General features: G+C 39.6%; 3 protein-coding genes across 5 annotated transcripts; all 3 read right to left on the bottom strand.

Moving 5' to 3' along the window:
• Positions 1–589: 589 nt before the first annotated feature.
• fblim1 (filamin binding LIM protein 1) lies at positions 590–4,806 on the bottom strand. 3 transcript variants are annotated; one of them, XM_088309622.1, is made up of 8 exons: positions 4,722–4,806; positions 3,096–3,356; positions 2,732–2,919; positions 2,067–2,151; positions 1,813–1,982; positions 1,488–1,660; positions 1,273–1,390; positions 590–1,188 (listed from the first exon to the last, which is right to left on the bottom strand). In XM_088309622.1, the coding sequence occupies exons 2-8, from the start codon at positions 3,352–3,354 to the stop codon at positions 1,093–1,095; spliced, it is 1,089 nt and encodes a 362-aa protein (XP_088165748.1). In that variant the 5' UTR covers positions 3,355–3,356; positions 4,722–4,806; the 3' UTR covers positions 590–1,092. The 3 variants fall into 3 exon arrangements, with proteins under 3 accessions (XP_088165748.1, XP_088165750.1, XP_088165749.1); XM_088309624.1 differs by having other exon boundaries at positions 1,278–1,390; XM_088309623.1 differs by having other exon boundaries at positions 3,105–3,356.
• A 1,582-nt stretch (positions 4,807–6,388) lies between these two features.
• On the bottom strand, positions 6,389–9,298 carry LOC148327489 (transmembrane protein 82-like). The gene is made up of 6 exons (XM_088309641.1): positions 9,093–9,298; positions 8,931–9,003; positions 8,226–8,412; positions 7,739–8,156; positions 7,019–7,203; positions 6,389–6,546 (listed from the first exon to the last, which is right to left on the bottom strand). The coding sequence occupies exons 1-6, from the start codon at positions 9,163–9,165 to the stop codon at positions 6,454–6,456; spliced, it is 1,029 nt and encodes a 342-aa protein (XP_088165767.1). The 5' UTR covers positions 9,166–9,298; the 3' UTR covers positions 6,389–6,453.
• Positions 9,299–9,457: 159 nt separating this feature from the next.
• Positions 9,458–15,829, bottom strand: slc25a34 (solute carrier family 25 member 34). Its single transcript, XM_088309180.1, has 6 exons — positions 15,638–15,829; positions 14,207–14,853; positions 11,955–12,020; positions 11,494–11,646; positions 11,267–11,404; positions 9,458–10,963 (listed from the first exon to the last, which is right to left on the bottom strand). Exons 2-6 carry the CDS (start codon positions 14,621–14,623, stop codon positions 10,775–10,777), a joined length of 963 nt encoding a protein of 320 aa, XP_088165306.1. The 5' UTR covers positions 14,624–14,853; positions 15,638–15,829; the 3' UTR covers positions 9,458–10,774.
• Positions 15,830–16,082: the final 253 nt, after the last annotated feature.

Genomic DNA, 16,082 nt, shown 5'->3' with positions numbered 1-16,082 from the left:
AAAATGTCAGGCATATTGGTGAGAGCAAGGTTCATAAATTAGTTACAGACATTAAATCAGAACCTCCATAAAATAACAAGATACTATAGTCATTAAAGCGGAAGTCAAGTTAAATATTTTCTATCCAAGTCACAGTGCCTCGGGGTTCACGTAACAACCGTCATACCTGACCTGTTTTCTGGGTTTAGTCATGTGATGTTCGCAAGCTGAGTCCTCTGATGTCCTTTTTAGTCGAGAGCAATTGCATTGTAAAAAAACAACTTGTGTTTTTGGAGGGCTAAAACAGAAATTTAAATTGGAACAACTTTAAAATATAAATCATTGTCATTGTTGGTTAGTGAGCACAAAAAAAAGCAAGCAATTTGTGTAATTTATGTCAACAGTTGCTGTCTTTTTGAGTGGATCGACATGAAGTGCAACCAGACAGGTTCACATTCAACTACATAAGCAATATTGTGAATACATTTTTGTCAAATGTGTGTGCAGTGGATATAATATTTGTTACAGTCATACTGAAAGAAAGGAAAAAGAAGTACCCAAACATACAGTTTTAATACAAACTTGATTACATAACAAATTGCGACATGATTCCCCCTGTTGAATAGAAACTTCACAGTATAAAATGATGATGATTTCATTGTATATGCATTCTTCAAAATAAATTGAGATGTATCCAATTTTCTCTTACAGTATACACAAGCATCAAAATATTGACATTATAGCTATCTAATGTTCAAGTACTTTAAGGTGATTTTGATTTTACAATAGGATGTGAATCAGTGTATTCTCCCGACTGGGTGATTAAACAACCAATGAATAAATGTTTTACTACATAGTAAATACATACTGCCTGTTTAAACATTAAACAACTAAATTTGAATAACTAAATGATCGGCCAATCTTTGTATTATTGCTTACAATTATTTACTCTGCGATTCTCACAAATAACCTTTTACGCGCTACCAGTTTGGCTAATAAACAAAGTAAACATTGAAATAATTTTGTCCAAATGTATGTAGTCTTCCATCACTTCTCTGGCGTTGGTTTGTTGTTTGTTGACAGTGAGGCTAGCGCTATAATCTTCGTCGTTTCTCAATTATTTTGGCTACAGGGGAGACAAAGCCTTTTCCCATGCACAGAATAGCAACCATGCTCGTCTTTCTCCAGAGAGAACTTGAAGTTACAAACCTGAAGAAAAAAAAAAATCTGAATTGACTCCAGCTTGGCAACGCACACGTTTGAATGAACTTTGCATTCTAATACTGCCAATACCTCACATCTGTAGCAGTCTTCATGGAAGATACGTCCATCGCTTTCAATATGCTCTGGCAAACTCCCGTCACTGGCTATGATTAGCCTGTGGCAGACACTGCACGTCTTAGCAAACTTCCTTCATGAATAGAAATCAAAAGGAGACATTAGACAAGGAAAGTCCAAAGCCTAACTGGGAAAATGTGAACCGTATTTGGCTCTTCTTCTTGTCACACCTGCTGTAGTCCAGATGGCAGTAGACCTCACCAGAGTCTGCCTGCATGAAACCTTCGAGTGGCTCTTTACATGTTACGCACGTAAAACAAGTTGGATGATACACTCGCTGGAGTGCTCGAAGCGTTCGCTCTCTGATTCTTTCGCCACATGACCAGCAACGTTCGAGACCATTCTGCATGAATGAAAAAATACTTTTTGTACATGGAAAGCAACTATTCCAGAAGAGTCCTGCAGGCCTCCCAACCACATCACACTTCTTAAGCAAAATTTTGAACAGTACACATTAAACCGTACGTACTGTATGTACTGAAGACTTGTCTTTACCTCATAGCACGCTTCACATTCGGGGATGTCTGCTTTGTGGTAGAACATTTTTCCAGCCAGAGGGCTATTGCAAGTCCGGCATCTGAAGCAGCCTTTATGGTAAATCCTCTTCAAAGCGGTTGAACATGGTTCCGAAAATGATATGGGCTTCCGACAGAATCCGCACAAGCCTGCATAACAGGCAAATTAATAAGCGGTTTAGCTAAGCATCATCAAAGCTTGAGAGATGTTAATAGAGGTCGGGAAAATGTTACCTCTGCTCTCACTGAGATGAACTTTCTGGATCCCATTTGCCTGTTTATTTGTATCGGTCCCACTAGATCCTGCTTGTTTTACCACCTTAAACGCAAAGCACACGTTAGGTTACATAAAAATCAAAGTGGCAACAATAACTGTTGTACACTTTCTGCTCAGTACTGATTGAACTAGAGTTGCTTATTATTTTGAGTGCAAAACCGTGTTGCAACATGCTGAGAGCTGTTGTAATATTTGAACAGGTTTTGTTGCACTCACGTCATCTCTGTATTGATGGAACGAGTAATTCCTCATCTAATCCAGACATGAATGCCATGGAATGTTTTTTATTTGCAAAGGAAACTCCGTATTGTTTACCGCAGTATTACAAAAAGGCTTTCCTCCTTGGTATTTTGTTTGATGATTAGAACCAAATGAAGTGAAAAAAAGTTTTTGGTATTAACTCTACATTCACTATCTTCTTCAACTATCTACTTAGAAAATGTAACCAGGTCCAAATTATTCTATTTTCTGCAACCACGTGACAAAATAAAATTTAGTCAATTCAGCTCAATATTTTTTTTCAGTTAACCACGTTTACAAATGTTGGGTAACGTATCTATGCTCTGCCTACTTTTTGACTAATGTATCCATGAAATGTTCGTCATATAACGGGAACGTTTACCTCTTTGTTGGGAGGGGGCGGCTGGGTCGAAGTTGGAGGCCGCGAGACAGGTTTCTGGGCAGGAGGAGGTGACGGTGTGGGCAGTGGAACCGGAGCATATGAAAGTCGAGCAGAGGGAGGAGAAGGAGCAGGAGGAAGAGGGGGAGAAGAAGAAGGGAGAGGAGGAGGAGAGAAGACATCCGTTGAACCTGAAAGGTTAAAGACAAATGTTTTCTGTCAGTCATTTAATCAACCAGATCCATATGATTTTTAATTCCTCATCTTCATCCATTGCATGCTTCAGATTTTATGGGAATAATTTAGGAGCGCCGAAGCCTTATTCTGTCCAGAACACATCTGAGACATCATGGAATGTCATAAATACCTGCAATACCTCTGTTGTCATTTTCCCACAACATTCCCACGTTGTCTCCCGACTGAACAGACGCACGGCTCTCAGACCACGAGGGCCTTTTGGAAAGCTCTTCAGTTGCGGAGCTGTATGATCCTGAGTTCCTTTGGGAAGGCCCTGCATGCACCCAGCCCTTTTTATTGCCACCGTGTGGCTTGGCCTTGGCTTGGTGAGGAGTGGCCAAGGTGATGAAGACGGTGGACACTTTCCTGCTTGAATCTTCTGACGCCATGGCTATGGAAAAACACATTCATGGTCAGCATGATGTTCAGAGTGAGCAACTGGTATTAAATGTGCTGACGATGAGATGTCTTTATGAATCAAAACTAATAATACACTGAAATGTAAATAATGATCATATTAAAATGTTAGCAGTGAGGGTCAGGAGTTTTTGTCTGCTGTGTTTTTTTTCAAGTTCAATTCCGCGAACAGATCGGTGCAGAGGTGACAAAAGTACTCACACACTGTATTTAAGTTCAAGTATGTATACTTATTGTAAGGAAAAGTAAGATCAGTAAGTAAGTTCAGACCATTAAATGAACTTATGCAACATGTAAAAATATTTTTTTACTCTAAATTAATGCAATACTGCACGATGGAAAAAAAAACTAATAGTTCCGTCTTCCATCAATCTCTTTAAAATCCTATAAATATGATTCTGAGACAATTATAAAAAAAAAAATAATTATTTAAAACATGAGCAGAGAGCGTCCTATGAAGTACCAAATTGTGGTAATATATCGTTGAGCTGTTTTTGAACAATTTCACTTTTCCTGATTTTTTGGGACATTACGTGTATATCCTACCTCCCCTACTGTATAAGAAGTTGAGCGCATTCATTAGCGTCATTGGTTTTGCAGTGCAATTGCAAATAATTATTAAGTTATACATTCTTTTTGCCTGTTAGCTTGCATGCTAGCTGGTGGCTAGCTTCTCCTACTGAGTGTGATATATTCTATTTCCGTGGCTCAAACATTTAAGGATTATGATTTTTCACAATTTTTAAAGCTCTTTTTTTCTTTTTTTATATACTTGCTAATCTTCATTTAAATTTGAGAAGGTTGGAAACAACACTTATTTTGACTTTACGAGGACTTTAAATGTACGTCGAATGTCTTGCTTTTCGGGAACCTATTGCCATTTTTATTAATGCTCCCTGGTTTCCATTCCTCCTTGTCACTGCAGTCCTTGTTTTTCCCAACTTTCAGACCTCACAATCTCAATTATCATCTCGACTGCAGCTGACGTTATCGCAATCTATTTTAATGATTCGTCGTCATTTTTAGATTGCGTCATCTGCGGAGGTTGAAAAAAGTCAATTTTATTTGTATGGATCTCTCATAAAGTACAGATGCGACAAACTTCACTACAGTTTAAGTATTTGTACTTTCTTACTTTTCACCACTGTCTGTCACTCGATTGTTTGAATAAACTTGAATTAGAAACTGCTGTGTCTAATTGGATCAATAGTTGCCATTGACAGATGGGGAAGAACTGCCACAATGTCATTTAACAACTGACATTTTAAGCGCTCCATATTACAATTTACAGAAAATAAATAAATACATGAATAAATAAAAATCAGGCAGCGATAATTACCTGAGAGGTGAAGTAATGTAGTTCTCTGCTCGCTTCCTTTGTCTGCGTTCTAACAGCACTCACTGCGTTACTTCTCGATTCCTCTTACTGGACTTCACTCTGAAGAGGGTGATTATATCGACAGAAGGCCACTCCCTTTATTTCTTACCTGCACTCTTGTCTATGCACGCCTCCTCCTTTTCTCTCTCTGGCTGGAAACATCACTTCCGTACTTACCGTAAAAGGTAAACTGTCAGTCTTAGAGAAAATAGGATGTACTTGTCAGGGTGTCCGTTTGTACTGGCTATCTGATTCAAAATCAGGGGAAAAGCCGGAGCCTATGCCAGCTGACTGGATTGCTCACCTGTAAGTTGCAAGGCATGATGTGATCAATTTAGCTCTGTGTTATCATCAGATCAGTGGTCCTCAATCACCGGGCTATGGATCAGTACACTTTAGACAAAATAAAAACTAGCAGTACTTCTGGTTTATTCATTATTCAAGGCTAAAATATAATTAGTAACACTTAATTTGAATGTGGGTCTATTACACTGTCATAAAACTGTCATAATCATGACATGACACCTGTCATGAACATGAATGAATCCTTATGACAGATGTCATTAAGTGTCATTCGGTAATTTATGCCACGTTGATGCAAGTCTTTGTCATCCAAAGTTTCTTTTGATGCCAAGTAGACATTGTTTAAGATGTTTTTGTTATCTTAAACAATGTCAACTTGGCATCAAAATTGACATAATTTACCGTCTTGTGACAGTCTAATGAATCCACATTCAAGTGAGTAAAACACAGGCCTTGTACGAAGCCCGCTCTGCACAATATGTAGCGAGCATCAACGCCCCCCTGCCAGGTTGCCGGTTTGCAAAAGTTATGGACTTGTATGAACCGGTCTGCGGCGGAAAAAAAGAGCCAATATGCCTCATATGGATGTACTTAAACGGAAAGTATGGCAATGCTTGGGCAATACACCCACCTTTTTATGAGCGCTAATGTCATAAAATATACGATAAGGTTCCCACATCCTTATGCTATCTCTTGGCACGTCCCCAGGCCTTTTCCAGTAACTCTAGATCATTTTCCTGCATCACCTAATTTTATACTGTGGCTCTTGTCTTCTTCTCCTCATTACACAATATTTTAAATTTGACATGGTACTAGCACTTGTTGTGGCATGTCTATTTTGTTCATGCACATACCGAGCAGAACATAATCTGCACGCAAAAAAAAAAAAGATGATTGACTTTCCTAATCCACTCGCTAGGTAGGTATGTATTTTCAGTAGATTGGGTCTCTTTTACCTGAGGTTGGGTTCATTATTTTGACCCAGCAGATTGGGTTGAAGATTGGAGTTGAGAGGCTGGGGAACCCAGCATTGGATGTGTCTCTTTTGGACCCAGTGCTGAGTCAGGTATTTCACCCAAATTGGGTTACTTTTAACACAGCACTTTCAAGATGTGTGATTATTGTCCCCCAAAGTCGCATACTCTGGATTAAAAGTAATTTGTCTGCCTCTGGTCATGTTTTGAGCACAGAAGAAAATGGATGGATGGACACATGGGTGTTTTGAAAACTGCATAAATGGATCCACAAATAGCAACAGTAGCAAAAGTAAACTTACTTTTTGTCATGATAACTGATATTAAGTACAAATCAGAAACGGTCAATAATGTGGTCATAAGTCTTTTAATTTATATTAAACATGATAAGTTGTATTGGAAATAGACTTTGGTCATCATCTGCTTTTTGATGATGAGTTACTTGTACGTTCTCTCTTTCTATAACTGGAGCTTTGTCCATATTTGGTCATATTGGTGTCCTCTTCTTCCTATAAAAAGGAGATATGTCCATATTAAGGAATGACTTATTTAATAATAATAATAATAATAATAATAATAATAATAATAATAATAATAATAATAATAATAATAATAATAATAATAATAATAAAACTAGGGCAGATTCGGAATGAGTGCAAAAAAAAAAATCACCACCTGGTAAAATTAACTTGCAACTCTGGTTTAAAAAAAAAAAAAGCAGTGTTATTTAGCAATCAATTCAGCAGCATTCGTCCTTATTAATTAATCAAACATTATGTTAATTACTGTGTTGGTCACAATTTCCCTACATTTAAGGGTTGGGCCCCAAAATAGGTCATGGGCCAATTTTTATTGCACTTCTAATTTGAGAGTTAAAAACTATGAACTGCTGTAATGAAGCCTTTTGAAGCCCTGTTTAGGAGATAAATACAGTAGATTGCAATGATTGCACCATACTAATGAGAGCTTTTTCACTCAGACCTTTAAAGCAAGCTGCAGCAAGTCTTGAGAGAACAGGAGGCAGACGGCTTCTCCCAGGAAAGTGACGAGGACGTGGAGGACGTCGGACCAGTTTCCCATTGTCAGCATCAGCACCAGCAGGGCCCCCAGTCGCAGCACGACAGTGTGCAGCAGGGCGTCTGCGCCCATCTGACGTTTTTGATCCTCTAGGTAAAATGAAAGGAAATGTGAATTTCGCCTTTCAAAAAGAACGGGTATCAAACGGTGGCACGGGGGACTCCTGGGTGTCTGTTGGTCACAACATAATTTTGTAAAAAAATAGTTTTAAAAATTGCAAGTTGAACAAATTACTAAACCATTTACTCCTCTCGGGCTTAGCTCTTGCATTGACTTCCACCAGGCACATTTCTTTTCGTGGAACACTTTCCGAAAATGATATTGCTCATGTTGTTTGTTTCCGAGCTACTTTCCTGAGTGGAAGGTTAATATATTTTATTCAGTGACCAAATTGCCAAATTGGTAACGTTGCACCTCTCTGTTCGCAGCCATATTGTTAGTGGATGGAAAAATGCAATTGATCTATTGCACAGGTCTAAAATAATTACGTTGAAATGTTAAAAAACGCTAAGAATTATGTTCACTTGGAGGTTATAAGCCTCGCCTTGCCCAAAAATCTCCCCTGGAGGTAAAATTTGAATACCCTGTTCTAAAAGAGTGAAACCGTTCTTTACTAATTCCCACCTTGATTATAGACCACCAGCATTGTGTAACAAAGTGTGAGGGGAGTCCAAAACTTGAGTGCCTCCTTCTGGGAAAGGAAGTGGTCATAAACTGTGGCGAAGGAGGCCACCACTGCCACCGCAAAGACCAAGATGACCAGTCTCTGCAGAAAGGCCAGTAGCATGTATCCTGAGGACAGGAGGATGATGCACCACCCACAGTAGCGTTCCGTACTGTGCAATGGGTAGAGTCGGGCCACGTGACTCCACAGAGAGTTGCCACAGCCTGCTAGCGCCCAACTGAAGGCGGCAGCCAGGAACAAGCTTATGGAGCTGTGTGGTGCTCCCTGATGGAGAAAGTACAGAGTACAGGTGATGCTGCAACCCAGGGAAAAGTGGCTCTGGATGAGGATCAGTCCGAGGCCTCTGCCACCAGCATCCTGTGTGACAAAGCATATTAGGAATCACTTAAATGGGGATACAGTATCTGTTTCTCTGTCTTGACTCACCAGTCGTGCTGATATCCAGGCAGCGACGGCTCGCAGGGAAAATTCCAGAACTATCAGAGAAGAAACCCGAGGGCCAACCAAAGACAGGAGTCCAGTCAAAGCCCAGAAGTGGACGAATGATCGCCAATTGGCGCTGACGGGGCTTTTTGATGATGGTGTATTCTCTTTGCCCTCTGTTTCAGAATCACTGCTCAGAAAGATGTGGAAGGATATAACTTTGCTCCATCTGACCATATACAGCAGGAGTGTCCAAACTTTTTCCTCCAAGGGCTGCAAAAATAGATTCAAGGGCCACCTTGTCATTCTTCCCTGTTAATTAATTTAACACACCAAAACCGATCCATTAGAGTAGCTACAGGTTGGCTAGGCAATAGTATAATGCTTCAACAGTGTACTGTACATCTTTTTTTTGTATTTCATTTAAGTCATGTGAAACCATCAGCATATATTTTTTTCTGAAGTACAAATGACGTGATTGGTGGAAAACAGGGAAGTGAAGATGATGCAAATTCCTTCGTCTGTACTGCTGCCGTGCCACCCAGTGTATAAATCAAGTATTACAATGCAGGCATTGCATGTCAGTTTTTCCTTTTAGTACATACCACAGGCCACTATAAACAGATGACAGGTTGCAAAAGGCCCCAGGCAGTAGTTTGGACATCCCTGGTGTACAATCATGAACATTTTCTATTGCAAAAACCTCACCTGCACATTTGAGTGAAATAGTAGACTCTCATCAGGCTGCACAGCACCGATATTCCACAGGCAGCTACAACACCTATAAAACACGCACACACATCCAGATCAAGTTTTTACATTATCAATAAAACATGAGTGTCAGAATAATCCCCCTAGCTATCAACTCACCTTGAAAAAAGCAGTCAAAAGGATTGGATTCCATAGGAAGGATCTCCAGGATCCGAGAGAAGGGGAGAAACATTTTTTTTTTTTTATGTATTATCACGGCAAACACGACGACATGAGTCTGACAAACTCCACGCCTGTTTATGGTGGATTCCTGTAAGCCAAGCCTCTGGCTAAAGATTAAGTGGATCTCCCTCGTGGCTGCTGATCATGGCGAACACTACTGAGTCTGACGCAGAGTTCCAAAGGTCAAAAGTGATTTGATGGTGATTGTAAATGTAATCACTGCTTGATGAAAGAGTTTGAAAATCCCCTCAAATAAAACCCCCCGAAGAGCAAATGGGAGGAATCACAGACTCAAGACTGTGTCACGCAAAAATAATGTTTAATCTACAATGTAGTACAGATGAAATCTTTCAACAAAAACATGAATTGAATGATCAATTGATTATTTCTGATACTATGTACATTTGTTAAAAAAGGCCTCCACAAGAGATATAAAACATCATCAACACTACCATGGCAATCAGATGTAGAACACACGTAAAGTGTCAGTTGATACAAAAATCACGTCTCTTTGAGTACAGACAAGGTCATTAGCTGTTCAAGCAACTATTATATTTATAAATGTGCTTTAGAAACAAAGTGTAACAAATGTTGATAAACACTCATACCCAACGTTCTTAATGCATAGTTGATAATCCTATTAGACTTGAGGTTAGATTTCATTATAATTATGCAAGAAATTAACAAGATCTTGTCAAAAACAATTATTTCCTAAAAATATTAATCACTGAATTTTAAAATGATGAAAATATTATTATTAGCAATTATCTTCAAAGTAAACCGAAAATAAAGTATCCCATGTAAATTTGACAACAACCCTGATAAATTTGACTGGTTGAAAAAAAAAAGATTTAAAATGAGGCTTCAATATCGTGAAAAATCAAGCCTTTCTCCGCATTCTTGAACGCTATGAGCGTGTCTGCTAAAGGAGCTTAAACCCATGCCCCAACTCAACAGTCAAGCAAATAACACTTCTACAACCTGTAAAATGCATTTTCTTTTGTCTACACACAAGTGTGCAAATATATCCACCTTCACACTAAGGTGGCTGGAATAGAACCCACGAGTCCGAGACGGGCTTTTCCTCTAGGGGGTGAAGCCCCTGTCCACAGGCTGGCTTTCAAGTCAAGTTATTTTTATTTATTTTTTTACAATTTTCCACAAGTGATTAAACATGCTTCTCGTTCTTTAAACAAGTTGTCAGCAATTATCATGAAATGTGTAATTATTCAGATGCAATTTATGAATTCACTTTACAGGGTCTATAAGTCATCTGATACTTTGCAATTCCCAGCCAAAAGATGCCCATTCTACAAAAAAAAACTTAAGACCAAATTTGGCCAGGATATGAATAATTTGTATATTTTGTAATTTCCATAACTGCATTACAACTTGCTTATTAACATTTATAACAGCCACTAAACACACTATCAAACTTCAAACATTTGACAGGGGCTTCTTGTCCGAGCAGCGTTCATTGTCCATTGTTGGTCGAGTAGTTGTTTGCTCATCCTTCTTACCATCCTCCCTGGGACAGTTGTTCTCCTTTACAGTAAAGGAGTTACAAGTTCATAGTTCGGACAATATTGCAATGTTTTCTGCATGTATTCTGGGTGGATTCAACCCTGCCCTTGAGTGTGCTTGTTTTTCACAGCATGTTGCCTCATCAGATCCCAGAATAGCATGCTGAGGACTGTGTGTGGAGCCAAACGCAGAAACACTGGGCCCATCCCTTTGTACAGGCCGAGCAGGCCTTCACCTTGGCACACTTTCAGCATACAATCCGAAAAACCATTGTAGAGACGCCCCTAAGTGGAACATTGAGAGAGAAAGAAAACATCAATTAAAGCTTAAGTTTGAACAGAACCTCACAAATACAGTCGGATCTCCAAAGCTGAATATCTATAAAGTTGACCGATTGTTTTGATTTTTTTTTTGTGTCACCAGAAGGGTACCAACGGTGGTAAAGAAAAGTGAGATGATGACAAAAGAACAGGAAATTGAGCTTTAGAGTGACGTCGGAAGTGGCGCACATGCGATACGCCGTCATCCAAGAATGGCTTGTATTTGAACTCAGACATTATATTGTAAATGTCAAACCTTCAACCCACCCTGTGAAACTCATCCACTGGTTGGTTGTAGAGCCGCGTACTAATGACATCAAAGGGTGTCATGGTGACGGCCACAGCAACCCCACTGATGCTGGCCGCGATTAAAGCCACAAGCCAGTTGGCACCCGGACTAAACCACTGCGAGGGCAAAATGGGAACGGTTTGCTGCAGCTGCTCAATGACATGTACCCGAAAATGGCAACTGTTTATAGCGGCGACTACTGTACCTGGGAATGCAACACCCACTCCTTGGCCGAGGTGAAAGTTGCCAGTTGAGCAGCTGAGCCAACCATGACGCGAGGCACGGCCCCATTCACACCCCTCCAGAGTCCAATCAAACCCTCTTTTCTATAGATGGTAACAAAGGCATCAGACACACCCTGGAATAAAAGAAAAAGTCATACAATAGATGAGTAAAATGCACATACCGACGACTAAAATCTAACACAGTATTGTCATTCTCACATCCATGGACAATTTAGAGTCTGTAATTCATAATCAATTAATTCCCTGACCAGGTTTGTAATGAAACTGAAATGAATGGAAAACGTCATTAATCCATTGTAGTGCCCCAAATGCCATGTGGTTTCTAATAAGAAAAATATTAATCTAATAAAAACGCATGGCTCCATGTAAAGCTGGCTATTGAAAGACAGTGGAATTGGATACTTGAATATGTTGATCATACCACATGGTTATGCTGATGACCCACTGCTATGGCTTCTACTGTTTGAGCTTGCAGATGTGTCTTCACCTACAAAGGAGACAGAAAACATCAGCTTTTATTCACTTTTATAAATAGATTTAGATTAAGAATATATCAATGTACCGTATTTTGCAAATTTTGAGGACATTTAATTAAAACATTTTTTCTTTGATAAGGCTTGTTTAATTTTCTGTTTTGAAAACAAAAAATGTATTTAGAGAAACAACAAATTCCAGAACTTTTTCTCACGACTCGACATAGATGCCGTGACTAAAATTCGACACACCTCAGTTCAAATGGCAAGTTTTTGTCATACAAATAAATAAAAGCAAGATTCAGTCAATTATTTCCAAACATATTTTTTTTCAACAAACATTTCAAGAAGGCAAGCAAAAATAAACAACAGAAATAATGTTGTAATGTGCACACCCTCTTATTAACCATGATGTGGCTGCCCTCAAAATTAAACAATCACATTCAAACTCATGTAAAAATGGAGTCAACACACACTCGCTACTATTTAAAGTGCCCATGATTAACTAATTTTAGTAAGTTTTTACTAACATTTTTTTGCCTTCTATCAGAAGCCGTCAAGTTTTGTGCCAACACCGACTCCTTGTTTGAACTTAAAATTCACTCCAACTTGCCTAAGGATAAACCACTTTGTCAAGATTGATGGATATTGTTGGGAGTCAGAGCATGTGTGCTTTACATTACATATGCTCTCCAACTCGTCATGCATACCAGCACAGTGTGAGGGTTGAAGCAACGGGCAGGCTATATATAAAGCACCTATATAAATATAGCAACCTAGATATCACAACATGTCATCCTACTGTGCTCTTTTTCCATGATGGTGCAAATGCCAAATGGCCGGCAAGCAGAAAAACATGCTCGGTAATTCCAGTAGCGTGGTGTCCACACAAGCCAATCTTTTGTGCTTTCATAGTTTGTGTACAATATGTTGTTTTGGCTGTTAAGCAGGAACGGGTTCCAAAAAAATGCATGTTGCCTTAAAGTTGCTTGAATAAAAATAGATAAAGGACGTTCATTTACATGCATGCTTGTCTTCTTGTCCACATTTGTGATGACTAAGATTCTAACTTGTTCTGAGGCCTAATGATGGTAACATTTTTTGTTTTGTCTTGGGTCATTGTTTCGGTCACAGCATTTGACCCAGTTTGGTCCATGATTTTTGTTCACCACTGTGGATGAACTCCTCTTCCTTGTTCCTTAATAAACAGCATTACATAATGTGTTCAGGAAGAATGACCAGTTTGCATGGAGAGTACCCTGAAGCCTCCTGCATAATACAGCAATTGCCACAGAACACTCATCATCTTCCATGGTACAAAGTAACACTAATTGACTGCTGGAATCTTGGTTGAAGCAGTTGTACTACATTCAATTGTATTTTTACTGACTATTCTATAGTGGCCAGCTGCCATCACTTTGACACTGGAGAGTATAGCCATGACCATGTGTCAGTTAACTAAATAGCGTCACGTCACTTGTGAATGGTCATATTCAACGAGAATTACAAGTGTGGCACAGCACTGAGAATACAAAAAAACAAACATTTGAAGCTAAACTATTTCATTGTAACAAACAAGGAGGATGGAATAGTACTGGACCAGAAGAAGGTTCTGCTTGGTCGAAACATGTTTCATAACTGAATCACTTTTGGATTACAAAAGCAGGGGCGGACTTACTATTAGGCAAATGCAGGCAATTGTCCGCCTGCCTGTGTCATAAAACTAAATGATGAAGTTTCTTTGATTTACATTATTTGAGTTTAAATTCACACACTTAAAAATGTCGGGCTGTTGTCAGTGTCAGCCGAGGATGCAGTAGAGATGAGCTGGAAAGTTACATGAGTGAAGTTTTAAATCACGGTGGCGATTTCCTTCCTTTTCTTACCAATTACAGTAAAAACGTTGAGAGGATTCACTCGAAACAAAATCATCATCAAAGAACAATTTTAGGGACTTAATCATTGAGACACGTGGTTATATGTCAAATAAACTTAAAAAAAACCAAAACTTTTTAATCTTGACTGACCTGACCTTTGGCTGTTAATTAACATGTTGTTGCTATTGTTGTGTCTGAGAAACATCAGAGGACGATTGAGATTCGGTGACCTATTTGTGTCACATTTCAACACAGCAGCACAGCGACACAATGACCAACGTTCATATAAAGTATCTGAAGGGAAAGAAAGTTCCTTAGCTCACCAGGTAGGCAGGAGAGGCAATAAATGCACCAAGCGCACCGGCCCCAGCACCTGAAAGGACACTTCCTCCATGGTACGACGTGATGCCCACAGCTTCACAGTAGGAATAGCAACCCAGCCTCACGCCGTTCATCACCCCCTGGTAGATCAAGCCGACGGAAAGGCCCTTCTGAAGGCCCCGAAGCCCGTCTGTGCGGCCCACCACCCAAAGAGCCTGGAGGACCCCGCGGTAGTGCCTGTGGTAGGTACCCCGTGCACGTAGCTCGCCCTGAAGCTGCAGTCGGGTCTTGACCACCTCTAAAGGGTTGGTGAAGACACAGGCAGCGCAGCAGGCCAGGGCACCCAGGGCGAAGTCCAGAGGTGGAGGTGGCGAGGGCGTGAAAATGGCACGCGACACAGGTGACACTTTGGACGCCATAATGTGGAAAGGCTACTAAAATTAGGAAATCTGCAGGAGGGCACTGGTCATATCCTAGAGGAGACTGTCACACTTTGCCCTTTCAGATAAAAGTTGTCTTAGTCAAGAAGCCGCTTGAGTGGAACAAAGGAACTTTATCAATCTTTTTTGCATGTTTGATATGTCAATGATATCACATGTCACTCCGCTGTGTAAACGGTTTTCTTTTCTTCTATCATGGGAGGCATCGTCTGCAAAAAAAAAAAAAAAGCAATGCTTTTAATATAAAACTCAAAACTTGTAGTCATGGTTTTCCTCAATAAACTCTTCTAACTGTGAAGCCATATAAAAGCGCAATTACCTCATCCTATTATTTATTAGGCCTACTACACACAATAAATTGGTGGATTATTGACTTTAAATTGGGAGTCAATAGCAATAAAAGAGCTTGTTCAACTATTGTTCAAATAATTTATTTTTAAAATCCTCGAATTATTATTAAAAAAATGAAGCCAGATTGTAATTTCCTTGCATGTTTTAGAATTAAACATTAAATAGACATACAATTAGACCACATCAAATTATGGCGGGATATAAGTAACTTGGCCTTGAGTGTAAATAGTTTCCCGAACCTGACACCTGTAGATTAGATTATCCGTGCACCATATATAGCATGTGGAAAAATGTTTCATTTAAAGTGGAAAGAGACTTTGATTGAAACATCTTTTTACAATTCAGTCCAAAATCATTTCTCGTCCATTTAAACATTAAATGACACTCCTGCTAAAGTGGAAAAAGTCATTCTAACAAAGCAAACAAACGGGCTTGAATTGAGTAAATGATTAATTGCTGAATATTACACAGAAAAACGCCATGTTTGAAGCGTAAAGTTAGATTGTATGCATTATAAGCAAGGTGATCCGCTTGGAAATACTTTCAGTCCGTTCATTTACGTTAGCTGTAATCACACAACGGTGATAAAGTGGTCAAAGTCATACAAACTAGCGAACATGCGGATGAATGAATTACACTCACATGACAAAGTAGCCCTCTTCGCAATGTCGACTTAATTTGAACTTTGCTGAGTGTTTTGAGATCATGTCCGGCTCCATTCTTCTCCTCTCAATGTAAACATGTGTCAGGAGCGCGTTCATTGTCAGTGACTCCGCCCACTGACCAGGCCGCAGCCAATAGGCACGCGTCCCAGTCTGCCACCTCACCAGTCTGAGAATCTCCGCCAATCAAGCGTCTCACACGATCTCCCCAGTCGGAGCTCTGTTGGTGAAAGGTTACCATTGGTCAGTGTGGGGGAGTGCATGGAGGGTCTCGGCTACTAGGGTGAACCGGGGCAGCAAACTGGTGCTGACTCAAGGTCAACTTCACACAACATCGTGTAAACAATCTTATCATCAAGGCTCGCAATTCTGTATTATACTGATATTCATTAATCGAAAATATGCTAAATTTCCAAAAGTCGTAA

The sequence above is a fragment of the Idiotropiscis lumnitzeri genome, chromosome 11 (genome assembly GCF_059441095.1).
Source record: "Idiotropiscis lumnitzeri isolate Australia: NSW breed Sydney's pygmy pipehorse chromosome 11, RoL_Ilum_1.0, whole genome shotgun sequence".
NCBI classification, from domain to species: domain Eukaryota; kingdom Metazoa; phylum Chordata; class Actinopteri; order Syngnathiformes; family Syngnathidae; genus Idiotropiscis; species Idiotropiscis lumnitzeri.
The sequence above is the reverse complement of the archived record's forward strand: the minus strand, read 5'-3'. Positions and strand labels throughout refer to the sequence as shown.

What these genes read in the sequence shown, in the direction of transcription:
- LOC148327489 (XM_088309641.1), bottom strand. Translation starts at nt 9,165, where the DNA reads ATGTTTCTCCCCTTCTCTCGGATCCTGGAGATCCTTCCTATGGAATCC. An exon ending in TTTTGACTGCTTTTTTCAAG is followed by an intron (nt 9,004 to 9,092) that starts GTGAGTTGATAG and finishes CGTGTTTTATAG; the next exon opens with GTGTTGTAGCTGCCTGTGGA. An exon ending in TATTTCACTCAAATGTGCAG is followed by an intron (nt 8,413 to 8,930) that starts GTGAGGTTTTTG and finishes CTTTCTGAGCAG; the next exon opens with TGATTCTGAAACAGAGGGCA.
- slc25a34 (XM_088309180.1), bottom strand. Translation starts at nt 14,623, where the DNA reads ATGGCGTCCAAAGTGTCACCTGTGTCGCGTGCCATTTTCACGCCCTCG. An exon ending in AGTGGGTGTTGCATTCCCAG is followed by an intron (nt 11,405 to 11,493) that starts GTACAGTAGTCG and finishes TTGCCCTCGCAG; the next exon opens with TGGTTTAGTCCGGGTGCCAA. An exon ending in CAGTGGATGAGTTTCACAGG is followed by an intron (nt 10,964 to 11,266) that starts GTGGGTTGAAGG and finishes TGTTCCACTTAG; the next exon opens with GGGCGTCTCTACAATGGTTT.
- fblim1 (XM_088309622.1), bottom strand. Translation starts at nt 3,354, where the DNA reads ATGGCGTCAGAAGATTCAAGCAGGAAAGTGTCCACCGTCTTCATCACC. An exon ending in TGACAACAGAGGTATTGCAG is followed by an intron (nt 2,920 to 3,095) that starts GTATTTATGACA and finishes TTAACCTTTCAG; the next exon opens with GTTCAACGGATGTCTTCTCT. An exon ending in AATGTGAAGCGTGCTATGAG is followed by an intron (nt 1,661 to 1,812) that starts GTAAAGACAAGT and finishes TCATTCATGCAG; the next exon opens with AATGGTCTCGAACGTTGCTG.